Genomic DNA, 16,161 nt, shown 5'->3' on the forward strand with positions numbered 1-16,161 from the left:
TCGCCTTGTGTTGTTAGTGGTTTATGTAGTTTCCACGCTATTTTCTATGACATTATTATTGGTTATTGTTATTTATTTTTTATTTCTTACAATGCTGATATTATTTTATTTTTACGACTTATGTTGTTATCACCGATCTATTGTCTATTGTCTATTGTTTATTTTTTTTTTTTAAACCAAGAGTCTTTCGAAAATAACTTTTTCGTGTTTGTGAAATTTTAAGGTCCACGTACGCTATACACTTTCAAGATCTTACTTGTGAAATTTTAATTGGTTGTTGTTATTGTTGTAATAAACAAATACTAAAACAAAAGCCAAAAAGAAGAATCAAAATCATTATTCCAAAAAAATCCTTCACATTCTTCTCCCCCTTCCCATCACCCGCCCACCCACTCCCCTCATTTGCTATTCTCTGTCTGGTTCCGAAGAAGACTCGTAAACATCATCAAAAATCTCAAAAATCAGATCTAATAAAATGCTTTTCAATACGTCGTCGTTTTATTCCATTCAGCCATCATCATCCATAGATCTGCTGATGTAATTCCAATATATCTTTCTCCAAATTTTCCTCGATAATTTTTTCGCATGGATTTGGACGAATTCCGATTGATTTTATCGGAATCGAAGGTAGATGTGTGGACGTTGATCGACGCAGCGATTTCGGTTGCATCGGTTGACTGCGGCGATGAATTGAAGCATCGCCGCGACGGAATCGTTGAGAAGCTGTATTCCACGCGCTGCCGGAGCTGTAACGACGTCGTTAACGGTCAGTATAGCTTGGATAACGGCGAGAGAGTTACTAGAAATGTGGAGACGGTGATGAATAAGAGTCCGTTAACACCGGAGTCAAATCATCGGAACAATAATACCAGTAATGATAATAAGAATGATGACGAGGAAGAAGATGTAGATCCATATGGAGGATTATTTGATGATGATGAACAAACTCGAATTCTTACTATCAAAGAACAACTTGAAGATCCACAACTGGTATAGTTTACTGTTATTCTTTTTTATTTTTTTCTCATGAGTAATTTTATTAATTTAACTTATTATTAATCAGTCGGATGAGGATGTGATTGACTTGCTTCAAAGTCTAGCAGATATGGATATTACATTCCAAGCTCTCAAGGTGAGTTTTATTTTTATTTTTTTAACTATTTGTTTACTTTTGCTTTTTGTTGTTGTTTGTTACATTGAAGGTATTGTTTGGAATGGAATTTTGGTTAGGAAACTGATATCGGAAGGCATGTGAATCGACTGAGGAAGCATCCATCAAATGAAGTTAGGAGATTGGTGAAGATGCTTGTGAGGTTTGAATTTTCATGAATTTTGTTGTATGAATTTTTTGGATTCTAAGTAGTTGAAGAGTAGTTATAGCTGCAAGCTTTTGTGATCCTGTTTCTCTTCATTATTACGAGAATTTTGCGTTTGAGTTGATTTTTATTTTTGTCGCAGAAAATGGAAAGAAACTGTTGATGATTGGGTTAGGCTAAACCAGCCTGAGCAACATGGGTCTTCAAATCTTATTGGTAATATCATCAACAAAAACCAATTTAGTTTCTCCTTTGTGTTTTTTCTTTCACCAAAAGGAACACAATAGATAGACGATGAAGGTACTGATGAATTAGTTTGTTAATGGTAATGGGGGCAGCTGCTGATGGAGACTCACCCCAACAGAATGTACCGAAAAATCAACTGAATGGTCATCATCAGGTAAATTTAAGGAATTCACTGATGTCCAGTCTGTTTTTTCGGTTGTACAAGGAAAGAAAGAGTGTAAGATTGGAGGACCATTTGTTGCAGATTCTAAGTTTGACAGTTAGAATTTATTTCTTTTTAATGATTTTTACAGGTTCCTGACTTCACATACTCACCGAATCCTCGAAGTATGTATTATAATGGAATCTGATTTTAACTTGTTAATATGGTCTTTTTGCTTAAAAAGTTTGATATGCATTTCATCAGCTTTGACCAATCGTTTTCTTTTTAGATGGGAGTTCAAGTTCGGACAGGAATAATTCCGAATCAGAGTACAAGCCAAAACCAGTTCTCCCGCGGAATGTAACCCCAACTAGACCACTGCAGTCTGCTCCTAAACCTACTTCTGCTCCTCCCCCAAGTGTATTATGCTCAACTCTTTTACTCTTTCATGGTTTACTACTACCGTGTCTCTTGATAAATTATACTGAATTAGTGCTAGTTAAGTATGTTGATTAATGATGAGATGAATGGGTTGTGTCCCGCTCCTATGTTAGAATATAGTGCATGCTTCTTTAACCTTGAAGCTCTTTCAGTATTTGACCAAGGATAAGTTGGTGTAGTTAGCTCAACTGCTTAACATATAATAATGGTAGTAGGTCCAATTTGTCTATAGTTGACTACTGTCACATCATTCAAGTTCACTTGCATCTTTTTTCACAATCATATATGGTGTTTAATTTGAACTTATTTGCTACATCATCTATTGCTTGATGACCAACTGGTGTGATCGGAATATAACTAACGCAGTCTCTTTTACTGCGTGATTTAGTTGTATCTGGGGGCACTAACGAGTAACTTCCCCTACTTGACAAATATAGAAATGCAATGCAGCCATATTGGTTATTGCTGGTGAGGTGTAAGACAGCATAACAAACCGTACATTTTTTCTGTGAAATTTCAGATTAAGATCATTTTAAAGATTAACAGCAGGCTTTCGTGTTTTATTTTGGAAATGATCTCTGTTCTGCGGGAAAACCCAACATATGATTGTGTTTTACTGGGTGTTTGCAGAGACCTCCTCCAAGGGAATCAGCCATAGATCTTGAAAAGCTAAATTCAGCAAGAAGGCGGCTTCAGGAGAATTACCAAGAAGCTCAAAATGGTCTGGTTTTGGATTTTAGAATATATTGCTGTATTATTAGCAATAGCAAAACTACTACTATTCCTTTTATGGTTTGTTGCTCTTTTTGGATTATTGACTGGGCTTTGTTTGTTGGTGTATTGTTTTGCTTTGTGAAGCTAAAAAGCAAAGGACAATACAGGTGATGGATATTCATGAGATTCCAAAACCAAAGAACGGCTTCTTTGCCAAGAATAAAGGCGGCTTTCAGGGCAGGCATCATCGCTGATTTTGTCAGAAGCCCGTTTGTGTGTACAATAATATACTTCTCTATTATTTGCACGCATCCGGTCTTAAAACTCAGCATTTGTGATAACGGGATTTTACCCAACGGTTCATCCCTGTTACTACTTTTTTCTTTCCAATCAAAAACCATAAGCGTTTTATTTAGTACTTCTTTCTACTTTTTGGTAAATATTCAAAAGCATTTGTTGAATGTCAACATTTTGGAAACAGGGATCATTTCTTTTGCACTTCCCAGAAAAAAAAAAGAACTTGGAATTTTAAAAACTTACTCAAGTTTGGTTTTGAAAATTATGGGCAAAAAGGCTTTTGTTTGCAAGATTCTGCATTAAAAAAATGGAAAAAAATGAAAAGCAAACCCGGGTTTCCTCGTTAGATAATAATAATAATTCTCACTCTTAATTCTGGTATACCTTTTGTTGCGAATGCAGATAGAATTGTCTAGCATAGTCACCCGTTGGTTGGAAGGGAAGGAATTTTTAACATGAATGGAAATAATATAGCTTTTCTTTTATCTGTTTGGGTTAGGGTGGGAAAAGGACTGTCATGCACGGGGAAATACTTCGGGCATAAGGGTAGACCATTTTCTTTCCCATTAATTGCCTTTCTCTTTCTTTCCTCACTTTTCAAAATATAGGTTTTGAGTACTGTACTTCGTTTCTTCAAAAGTAATTGCCAGTTCTTAGTTTTTGAAGGAAAGCAACAAAATACTCTCTTCATCTCAATTAGTGTAGGATAGGTTGACTAGAGAATGGAATCTAGAGAAACAAGGGAGAGAAGATTTTTTATATACAAGCTAAATATGTTAAATGCAAAATAATCTTGTATTAGTGTTTCTAAGCTAAAACCTGCTTTTTATTTTCAAAAATGACAAGTTTATTTCAATTTAGCAAATTAAATTAGTCCAATTACTCCTTGTTTAAAGAACATCAAGTAGGAAATTAGATTGGACAAAGTACCGATCTTCGTCCAGTACATTTATTTGGAAAGAAGAATCTGATGTAGGTTTTTTGCAGGTAGAATTGTAGCACTAACGGCCTAAACACAATCTTGACTCTATTACACGCCTACACCGTTGAATCAGCGCTTACAGTGGGAGTATCAAAATCCTTGTTAGCTTCACGAATAATGCACCTGCCATTCGAAAGCAAGTAAAATGGTCTATGCAACAATAGGAGAATAAGTGGACCCCACACAGCAGTCCAAAAGTCGCTCCCTCTCCTTTCTTGGGGAGAAAAGAAATAGCCGGTATTAGTACTGGTAATTGAAAAATAGCAACAGTTTCAAAGTAATCGAAATTTAGTCGTTTTTCCACGTAAAGATAAAATTTGAACAAAAACACCCCTTAAAAATCTGAAAATATTCCAGCATAATATGTTGGAATTCGAATTTTTTTAAATATGAGATTCCAGCATAATGTGCTGAAATTTCATAATGTGCTTGAGTTCCAACATAATATGCTTGAAGTTTATATGCATGAGCTCCATAATTCAGCATATTATGCTAACTTTCCGTGTGATGGAGTTCCAACATACTAAACTGGAAGTTTATACGCAAGAGCTCTATAATCTAGCATATTATGCTGGAACTTTCTGTGTTTTAGCAAAATAATGGCTATTTTTTAATGACTTTACAAACACTGGCTATTTTTCAATTACCAGTCCAAAAACTGGCTAGCCCGTGGTATTTTCCCTTTCTTGAGGTCCAATTATAGCTGGGCCCTTTTTAAAAAACTTTGGACCTAATTTTTCGTGAAAATAATACGGGCTAGCCAATTTTCGGATTGGTAATTGAAAAATAGCCATCGTTTGCAAAGTCAATGAAAAATAGCCACTATTTTGTTGCAACACAGAAAGTTCCATCATAATATACTGGAGATTGGTGCAAATGTGTATGAACTTCCAGCATATTATGCTGGAACTCCAACACACGGAAAGTTCCAGCATAATATACTGGAGATTGGAGCACCTGTGTACGAACTTCCAGCATATTATGCCGGACCAGTATATTATACTGGAACTTCAGTATATTATGCTGGAAGTCCAGTATATTATGCTGGAATATTTTCCGGATTTTGAATAGTATTTTCGTTCAGATTTATCTTTACATGAAACATGGCTAAATTTCGATTACTTTTGAAACTGTGGCTATTTTCAATTACCACTTGTGAATCTAGCTATTTTTGAATTCCACCCTAATTTTCCCAACATGAAAATGGGCTTATGCACTTGAACTCCAACTTGCCTATGGCTTCAGGATCTTTGATCAAGCCAGACGAATATATGACAAGATATGATCCCCTTCTCCATTTTGGACATGATCGACGATTTAAGCAAGCGTTATAATGTAGCTCTTAAACTCTGAGCAGCGAGTATAAAGTGGATATATTCAGTCAGCTAGTGCTTTCAATATTTGAATTTGATGTTGAAGAACTACCCATTTTTCATCACATTTCTGTTGCAGAAATTTATTATTTTCCCCTAACTACTAGTGTTTATTAGCTCTGTATTTGTGTTAATTGTTTATCTGATTAGCATGGATTGTTTACCCTTACCAGACAATGCTATAGACCGATCGTTGTCACAATGCATTTGCGAGAATAATTTTAATGTCTTCCATATACAAACATTGAAAGAGAGGTTCCTGATTAATTGTCAATTCTTACGCATTTGGCAATACCAAAATTTCTTATACACCAAGTGTTTACAAGTCATGAGTTAGTCCTTGTAACTTGTACGGCCAACAAATGTTGCAATAGTTGCATTTCCTAATCTCTCTAACCAATTTCATAGTACATAGTGAGTAGATAAAGAAAGAAACTTCTCCCCCTTAAAATTCTCCGATATAGCAGCCTACTATAATCATAGATCAATAGCAAAAAATTAGCAATATGTTGCACAATGTGTGTGCTACTTGCTAAACACCTATCCTAGAAATTGATGTAAAGAAGCCACAGACGGGATGCTCTTCTCAACCATCAGACCTACACCCTCGACTCAGTCGACCTCTCACCTGACTTCTTTAAGCTACCCAATATACCATCAATCAACTTATCCTTAGTATCCCCAGGTTGGTCAGTTACAAATGAATATGTCTTCTGCCTCCTCCCAGTGGCAGAATTTTCCATTTTGTCAGCTGATTTTGAACTGTCGGTTGAAGATTCTACCACGCCATCAACATTTGCTGACCCATCCGTTCTACCGTACCATGAATCAAGAATCTGTAACAATGAGCTATCTTCCTCCTTCACTTTCGGCTTCCCATTTTCTGATTTAGCAGAAGATGAGTTCTCTTCATCCGAATCAGAGAAATCAAGATCCGATGGGGCTTCATAGTTGCCATGTATTTGTTCACTTGATCCATCTTTGGCTTTTCCATCAGACCCCAGTTTTATTTCATCCTTGGCGCGTCCTGTCTTAGATACTGGACCTAGTTCCTCCCAAGTAGAATCAAACTCATTATCTTTCCCAGGCAAACTCGACAATTCACTATCTAAATTGCCTTCCGTACCACTGAAATCACTTTCTTGATCAGACGGCTCCTCTGTTTTTAGACCTGGACTTTTCGGGACTTTAGTAGTGGGAAGAATATAAGTAGACTCTATTTTTATCCCAGGCATTATCTGAAGGAGATTAGCTAACTTTGTGTAGCCAAGCTTATTTACATCCAGTGAATATCCATACCTTTCAAGAAATAGGGACCGGAAAGATCCCATGTTGTATCCTTCCGGATATTGCTTTACAATGTCATCCACCAGCTTTTGACAGTCCATAAGCATCTCATTTCTGGACTTAACAAAACAAGTGCCCTGAACAACGGGCCGAGAAACTCCTGTGTGAGGGGGATTTTGGTGTCTTTTCTCGCCATCAAGTTTTTGTGAGCTTTGCAAATTAGATGTATCTCTCGTATGCCTAAACATAGAACTCAACCCATTTGAAGTGGAAGAATAACTGTTCAATGAAGCTTTGACAGCTGGCTGATAGAGTTTGTAAGGGAAAGTTCGGGAAAGACATTCCTCCACCCATTTCTTATCTGAGATTAACAAGTCCACCAGCCGAAGAGCATCACCTTCACTAAGAAAATTCAGAGATGAAGGACCTTCTTGTTGGAGATTCTGTGCCATCTGGGCCCTGAAGAAAACCATAGTAGCATAAGATCAGAAACCATTACAGATAAAAATATAATGTGTCAGATTCAGAGAAATGTAGCTTGAGTTGAAGCATAAAAGAAGTACATTATAAGCCCAAGTAATCCACTTTCTGGGTGGGTAGGTGGTAAAACATTCGAAAAACCCAAGCCGCATGAAGGCAGTAATTGTACTAAACATCCTGAACAAACCACTCAACTTCAAATCCAAACACAAGAAAGTGGGTACAATACTTGGCACTGTATACTAGGTATTAAATACTTTAAGAACTAGACATTTAAAACCTGACATCACAAATAAAATACATGGGAAAAAAAGTTCCAAGATATGATTTTGCCAAACTTGTTTTTGCATACCATTTAGCATAGCTAATTCAGTGTCGGGTTTTTAACATATAGCTTTACATTTCTCAAGCAAAATCAGCATAACAAATACACAGTTCTGTTTCTGGTATAAAACTCTGCATTACTAATACTGGTTATTTACTCAATAATCTATGCATTTTTTTTGCTGAATTAGATGTGAAATAAGAAACATGTATTAACAAATCTCTGTATAAGAATACCTAAAGACAAAATTACCAGTAAAGTAAGCAATTCTTGTATGAACACCCCCATATTATTGTTATTAGCTGCATAACAATTCCTATAGTTGTGGGTAAAAATTCTGAGCCAATTAAGCTTGATCAATTGTGACAGTGTTCACCAACACTGGAATTCCCAATTTATGTCAGGCGATAAACGTCAAGGATCTCTCTTCCTTTACCATGGATTATTAGGACCACTTTACGGAAGGTCATAATATTGGAAGTAAAAAATGTAGTTGTTTTGTAGGGCTAGATTGTGAGGGGTACAAAGTTAAGGCGAAATCACATGAAGAAAAGATAGTAGATGCTTGGTGTTCAAAGAGAATATTGCTTAAGCTGCAATGAAATAAACTTGAATTAACAAGTTGAAAGAGAATGGCAGGAGTTAAATGTGTTGTGATTAATGGATGTCTCTGTTTTATGTTTAAAGAAACTATTTATACCTGTAGGACCAACCACTGTATGCCTAAAATATTTCCTTGCCATGCTCTGGATGACTATCTAAAAACCTGTCACATTCCTTCTCCCAAAAAAAAAAAAAAAACTGTCACATTTAAGGTCAGTGTGCTCAGCAGCCCATTTACACTTCTAGCCACATCAGCTAATCGCTTCAATCTCTCATCTAATTGAGTTCGCCGAGTTCGCCTCTCCATGCTCCCAAAAGAGTCAGTTAATTGCCTGACTCCTCAAGCGATCAAAAGGTTCTTACATCTATCTCAAACGCAGTAATTTCTCCCCTTATCTAGGGAGATGATGGGCTTGGCCTTTTCAGGCTGGGGTTGAATTTATGTATGGCTACACATCCTAATATGCGCCATGCGGGATTCTTTTGCTTTAGTCCATGCGCAGAAGAGATGACTTGATTCGGCGGGCCAAGATCCAACCAGGTAACTGCAACAAATATGGCAAATCCAAAATAGATCTCTCTTTGGGCCCATGCCAGGATCATGAAGTATTATTAATTGAACGAACTATCTCCATATATTTCTTAGCCTCCACATTTTCACTAGGTAAAGAAAAAGAAAGGCAAATTGAAACAAACAAATTAACCAGATGATCATTAATTACCAAAGGAAAAACAAGCTCCACATTTTTACTAGACAAATGGAAAAGACAAATTGAAAACAACAAGTTAACCAAATAATCATGCATACCAAAGGGGCAAAAACATATGTTGAAGAATGGAACCAAGATATCCAGCATAGGAGAAAAAGGAATTGCAGCTTCCAAAAAAAAATTCAAATATTTTGGTGCTTTTAACTTAAAATTCTCAATTGCATCCAAAGGTGTCCTAGACCCCAGCGGTTAATGAAGTGGGTTGAGAATCATGAGGTTTCATATTCAAAAACTTAGAGGCAAAAATGCCAGGTTATTTCATCCCATCTGTCCAAGCTTTGGTGGACAAAGTCACCCGGTACCAGTACTGGTGAAAAGGTAGCAGGTACTTCGTGGAATTAGTCAAAGTGCGCGCAAGCTGGCCTGGACACCAACGGTTAATTTAAAAAAAAAAGAAGTTGACATAATTCACTACTGAAGCTTGACAACTGCACTGACTTAAAATCAAGCGTCTTGGATTTGCTTTCTTGACTAATTTGTTTTTTTGGTCCTTCACAAATCCTAGGACATGCGTATATAACATATAAGGAGACCATAAAAGAAATTGACTACTAAGTACTAACATGTTATAATTATCCCATTACAAGAAAGAAACAAAGGAGATAAATGCAACTGAGCATACAAAGAGACCACAGACGATATTGATTACCAACATATTAGTACATCTCAAAAGAGGAAACAAAGCAGCGAAATGCAACTCAACACATGGTCGCAATAAAACACAATTAAACAACTCCCTAATGTATGTCAAGGGGTTCATGGTAATTTATTATAGAAAATGTGTATACCTTCAATCCAAAGGAAACAGTACTATGTACAACACAAATGGACCAAACTTAAATATTATCTACATAGACAAACAGAGGCATAAACTGTAGCAAAAAAGAGAAAAGCTAGCAGAATTATGAAGCAAATTGATGCCAGATAGACCATAAATATAAAAATAGAAGGTTTACCTAGTTCTTGATTGCAAGACAAGCACTGAACCATGGCTTGTAACTAAGAATGATCCCACTTCGCTCCAAAAGGATTCCTTTGAGAACAATTCCTCTGTCTGCTTGAATTCTTTATGGGATTCTAAGCCCGATTCATCCGAGAGCTTGGAACTTCTCCAAGATCTAAACCAGTTCCTAATCTGGTTAAAAAGGCTGGACTCTTGGCTAGGCTTCTCCGTTGCATCCTCTGGATGCATAGGGGCTTTATCTTTAGTATTGGTGTTATTACCAGGAGCAAAAGAAGGGGGACCCTCCGATTGCTCAGAATGACTTTTTAATTCTACATCCCTTTCTGCAGTTTTTGACTCATTTGAGATATTATCCCTAGGAGCATACTCCTTGTTCCCAAACCACATATTCCAGAACCTTTTTAGAAAGTCCATTTCAGGTGCAGAATCATGCTGCTCTGCAGTTTGCAATTGACCCTCACTTGCTTTAGCGACTACATTCTCAGGTGGGGGCTGCTGAACTTCTGCTGATACCTCCTGTACTCTCTGCGATCCCGGGAATTTTCTTGGAGATGTCTTCACTTTCTGTTCAGAAGATTGAGGTGACTTCTCATCCTTGCCCTCCATACAACTGCCTGTCTCGCCATTCAAAATAGGAGTACTAGTAAATTCTGCCTCTCCATTAGTTTCAGGCTCTGCACTTTTGCCTGAATTGTCACTTTGTTCAGGAACTTTAGGGTTGACGCTCCGCACAAGATATTTTCCATCGCTTCCAAACTGGACCTTTAGAATATTTGGCATGGCTAAAAGAAAACGAGAGAACTTCTTATGACCGTAAAAATCTTTGTCTATACTCAAATTGCTTTTCGTCAGTTCTGCACGAAGTTCTGTAATAGAAACTCCTTTAGGGTATGAATTCAAAATATTGCGGATATGCCTCACTATTGACCTCGGAATGGGCCGACATTTAGAATCTGCAACAGCTTCGGACAATTCCTCTGAGCGAGGATTTGCAGGTTGTTCTGTAACTGCAAAAGGGTCTTCAAGAGCCGCCTTGTAGTGACCATACCAAGAACCATAAGGACCATCTGGCGGCTGATTAAAATGTTTCCCTATAAGGTTTTCCCCCTTCAATAACGCGTTCCATTGCCACATGATACTAGCTGCACTGCAAAGAACACTAGGAGCACTTTCTGGACTGGCTAGCAAAATGTTGTAGTTGCTCATTCTCAGCCTGTGTAATATTCCAGCAAAATCCCTGTCACCTGAAATCAAGAAGAGGTGTGCCGGTGGAGGATTTTGAGAAACCCAATACATCAGATCAACAAGGAGGGACCTGTCAGCACTGTTCTTTCCACCTGAAATCAACATAACGAAAGATTGGTAAAGCTGTAGCGATCAAGGAAATGAAGGTCAAATTACAAGCTACTCATAGGCCTGACAACTGTCTTATTTTACGATATTTTTTAGTTTCCCTTTTGAGGACAACATATGAATTTAAGAATCAAATAAAAAAGTAGTTAAATTACAAGGGGGAAACGATGTCAAGAAAAAATTTAATACACAAAAACCAGCATCAGCCACATAAAACCCTCTGGTCCCATAAATCCCAGAATTCCGGAGTTAAACAGATTCATGGAGTTGATAATCAAGGGTAATAATCAGCTGAGGAAAACTTATCCAAGATTTACAATTTGGTCAAACTCGGCCAAGATTACTAGTGCAATTATGTCGGATTTTACAACTTAATTGGTCATACAACTTCAGCAAAGACAACCCATTGCAATTGAGTTAAGTATGGAACTTAAGCTCCCAATGCTGTACCATGAATTAAGGGAATCCAAAACAGGTACTTTCTTCCAGCTTAGTGACCAAAAATTGAAAAGGTTGAATTCCATGATGCAATTTTCTGGTTTTAACTACTATTCACCTCCAACCGTATAACAGAAAAAGAGGAATCTCATAAACATGGAATACAGATTGAGAAGATGTGTTTTCGCTTTCTCCTTGGTCCTATCCGAGCTATGCACAAATTATGTCATTCAAAATAATTAAACAAAAGCCTATGGAGGAATAGGGATAACCATCTTCAGCTTTCACCAAACATTTTATAAAGAAATTCAAAAACGAGGAGAGAAAAAACTTTTACTTTCCAATAAGCCATAATACCCATATTATCACAGACTAAATACTGATATACATCTTAGAAAGATGAAAATGATAAGCATTTGTTGTTCTTTCTCAATTAAAGCCGCATTTTTCTTCAAAAATCATGCTTCTGGCAAATAAACAATTACCACTCAAGATTTTTCGTAAGAAAGCCTCCATAAAAGATCAGAAAACCTAAACGACAGACTGAGAATCTCAATCTGTACTAAAGGAAGATATTACAAAGTCAAAAAATAGGATGAGACACTGTCAAGGGAAAATTCAATTATCAGCTTATAGCTATGTCTGCTCAAATTCTGGCACGGACTATAATTGATATGTAGTGAAAACATGCATCATCAACCTATATATTAAATAGTATAATGGTAACATGATCATGCGCATAGAAAATGCCAACTGCCAATTAGTATGAAAGCAGCTAAACATTCTTCAGTTGCAGTAGTAATTTCCAACAGTTTCCTCAGATTTCATGATGGCTTTTATTAATCTCTTCACGATTACTCTAGGAAATGCTTCCTAATATGTGTGCCTAAGGCCATGTCATTTTTAATTATCCATAATTATGTAGTCTAAACGCGCAACAGACCTTAGTTGACACATCTGAACTCATGGTACTTGAGCATCGGGCCACTTGGGTAAAGAAAAAGCCTTTTTTATTCAACACGGCATTTTTCTACGAGTTAATACTTAATACTAACATTCTTCTATTTTGGGCGGGGGTAATGATTCTACGGTTTGTGCTACCAAATGGTCTTCAGACAACATACTTCTCCCACCATTATGCTAGCCTTAAAGAACAAAACTTCTAATTTCATTTATTGAAGTTGCATTAAGATATGTAGTTTACTCAATGTTCTATATATTACATCTTAAATGCTCAGTTAAAAGTGTTATCTGACAATTATTTTTAAAGGAATATATGAACCTTCAACATTTTCCCATTGCATGATAATAACGCATCAATTCGGAAACAAGGGCATGGCTAAAAAACTATCTAAAACCACATTCTTCCCCAAAAAAACAAATCAAAACTTTACATTTCAAGAACCAAAAAATAAACATAAAAATGAAAACTTTACCATGAGGAATATGAGCAAGATTAATTCCAGTAGAAGAAAGAGCTTCTTGATTGACCCTAGAAAGCTGCATTACATCACCAAAAGCAGTAATTTGAATGGGACCCTTTATTCCATTAGCTCTAATAGCAGCAGTAACACACTGTGCAATCTTGAAAACATTAACACCAGCTGGAGGAGAGCAGTTCTCGAAATCCCACCACACTGATACCTTCACATTACGGCTTTCCTCTTCGTGGCGCCGAGACGGATACGTAGATTGGACTTGGGTTTGAAAATTGGTGCTGAAATAAGCTATTTGACAGCAGGGTTTTGTTGTAGTAACAGTGTTAGTGAAGAGAGATATTGTAAAAAAATTGGGTCTTGGGAAAAGGGGTTTCATTTTGGAGAATTTTGGGGTTTAGGGTTAGGGTTTTGTGGTGGTGATGATGATGATGATTGTTCATTTCATGTTGATGATGCCATGAGAGAGAGTGAAAAACCTCTGCAAAAGTCGGTTTATTGAAGTGAAGGTTTTTTGGTAAAGTAGGAGAAATGAGCTAAAACCCTTCCTAAATCCCTACACGTGCTCTTCACGTGATATAAGGGAAAAAAAGAGAAGAAACAAAAATTGTCAACCATGTTTTGTTTTTTCGTAAAAATAAAAATATAAGTAAAGAAAGAGAAAATTATTTTTGTTTAAATGTTACATGAGGATGAATAATGAAAACGCAAAATTACTAAGTTATAATCCTTCATGGTAAGATATAAGTTGATAGGATTCAAATAAATTGAGAAAATCAGAAATTATCTAATTGGAGTAGCGAAAGCTAGGAATTAGGATGAGTTGATAAGCAAGCAATTCGCTTTGTGGGCGCTTTATTAGATTTCAGTAAAATGTATGTGAGTTTTAAAAAAAAATTATATCCTTTGTGTGTGAAATATTAGTCATTAATTCTCAAAACACCCAAATGATAGTTAATTTAATTTTTAATTATTTATTTTATTGCTTGGACAAATAGACTATTGGATTCTGCAATAATAATCCCACTTTCCTTTTCACAACAAACTAATCCTACTTTCTATTTTCAAACAAAATTTACTCCTAAGAATAAGATCAATGAGTAAAGAAGTCATTTTTCTAAAAAACTTCTTAACCAAATTTATTTACCTTTTTCTTTATTACTTTGAATTTCCAAATTTCAAACTTACCTTGTGGCCTGTACGAAAGGACATATTACTTGGGCCTTAAAGAAGACTGTAATGCGGAGGAAGGAACTTTTACACAAATAGCCAGTCCGATTCAGTATTTACTTTTTTAGCCAATATACATAGATAATACGCTAATTATAGGAGGAAGTATTTACTCTTTAGCCACTAATTAGAGATATATTTACTCTTTAGCCACTGTTTAAAATATATTTACTTTTTAGCCAGTACTTAATAATTTTTTATCCGGATGAAAATACCCATGTGCTAATATTAAAGACATGGTGTCCTTAACTTCATGAATACAATGTAAATATTAAGGACAAAGTGTCCTGTATTTGCACTTTCCATTGTTAAACTTTAGGACATCATGTCCTTAACTTCATGTGTGCATTGTAAATGTTAAGGACATAATGTCCTTAACTTGTATTTGCACCTTTTGATGTTAAACTTTAGGACATCATGTCCTTAACTTTATGTGTATAGTGTAAATGTTAAGGACATAGTGTCCTTAACTTTATAAGTGTTGTGTAAATATTAAGGACATGGTGTCCTTAACTTCATATGTTCAGTGTAAATGTTAAAGACATGGTGTCCTTAACTTCATGTGTGCAGTGTAAATGCTAAGGACACCATGTCCTTAATATTTACACAACAATGGAAAAAGGGTAAAAATGTATTTTCGTATTAATTTAATAGAGTAGTGACTATTTTTGCTCAGCATTAAAAATACTGGATAAAAATTAAATACCATGTTAAAAAGTGGCTATCCCACGCCATTTCTACCTAATTACACATGATTATACATACATTATACATTAATTATATATAGTATATATTATACATTTACAGTCTATTTTGGTTAATTTTTCAAAGAGGAGGAGGGGACACAACCTCCCATTATCTGCGGTGGAAGAATTAACCTCCCATTAGTAAGATTGTTTAAAAAAAAAAAGGAAATTATGAAGTAAACAATACTAACACCGCACCAGAAGTGTTTGTTAATTAGAAGTCTCCAAATCCAAATTTGGTAGGAATAACTGAATAAGTTTGATTCAGTACAAATTTGAAATCATGTTTGTGATTTGTGAATCAATCTTGTCTAATAGAGGTTAAATCCAATTGAATTTGAAGCAAACGCGATTTACATTTTGATTGCGCCATATTTTAGATTCAATCACCATACGTACATGAGCGTACATATCTATACAACTTATGCATATATGTGTATGCGTATCGTATCTAAAAATGTTGTATGAGTTTCACCACTACATGTATATATAAACTATGGTGTTATGGAACTTTAAAAACGTTAATTTATAAGATTAATAAAAGTCAAAAACCATCTAATAAAGATGACACAAATAGCCTGATTGATTAATGTTTATTTTTTCTAGCCAGTATACATAAATTATATATATGGGTATTATCACTTTTAGCCCGCACTAGAAACTATTTACATCTGGTAGCCGGAAAAATGTGTAAAATTTGTATAATTTTTGTATATAACATACATAATGTATATATATACAAAATATATATAAATTTTATATATTTTTTCGGCTATTATTTTTACAGCGGCTATACGATGTCATTTTTCCTTATATTATATTATATATATATATACATGGTTATACATATATTACACATGAATTATATATATTTATATACATTCGTTGGCTATTTTTAGTTTAAGATTTGGGACTACTATTTAGGTTAAATTTTCAAGAATCCTCCAGAAATTGATTACTACCATTATTATCCAATTAGGGTAAAGCTAGTAAACTACATATACTTCTGTAGCCCAAA

General features: G+C 35.6%; 2 protein-coding genes across 2 annotated transcripts; one reads left to right on the plus strand and one right to left on the minus strand.

Annotated features, from left to right (window-relative positions):
* Positions 1-326: 326 nt before the first annotated feature.
* Positions 327-3,274, plus strand: LOC104107004 (probable mediator of RNA polymerase II transcription subunit 26c). The gene is made up of 9 exons (XM_009615680.4): positions 327-990; positions 1,064-1,132; positions 1,231-1,313; positions 1,459-1,532; positions 1,655-1,716; positions 1,856-1,889; positions 1,994-2,124; positions 2,776-2,866; positions 3,004-3,274. The coding sequence occupies exons 1-9, from the start codon at positions 586-588 to the stop codon at positions 3,111-3,113; spliced, it is 1,059 nt and encodes a 352-aa protein (XP_009613975.1). The 5' UTR covers positions 327-585; the 3' UTR covers positions 3,114-3,274.
* A 2,493-nt stretch (positions 3,275-5,767) lies between these two features.
* On the minus strand, positions 5,768-13,677 carry LOC104107002 (uncharacterized). The gene is made up of 3 exons (XM_009615679.4): positions 13,168-13,677; positions 9,933-11,277; positions 5,768-7,257 (listed from the first exon to the last, which is right to left on the minus strand). Exons 1-3 carry the CDS (start codon positions 13,544-13,546, stop codon positions 6,111-6,113), a joined length of 2,871 nt encoding a protein of 956 aa, XP_009613974.1. The 5' UTR covers positions 13,547-13,677; the 3' UTR covers positions 5,768-6,110.
* Between the last annotated feature and the right edge of the window lie 2,484 nt (positions 13,678-16,161).

The sequence above is a fragment of the Nicotiana tomentosiformis genome, chromosome 5, assembly GCF_000390325.3.
Source record: "Nicotiana tomentosiformis chromosome 5, ASM39032v3, whole genome shotgun sequence".
Taxonomy (NCBI): domain Eukaryota; kingdom Viridiplantae; phylum Streptophyta; class Magnoliopsida; order Solanales; family Solanaceae; genus Nicotiana; species Nicotiana tomentosiformis.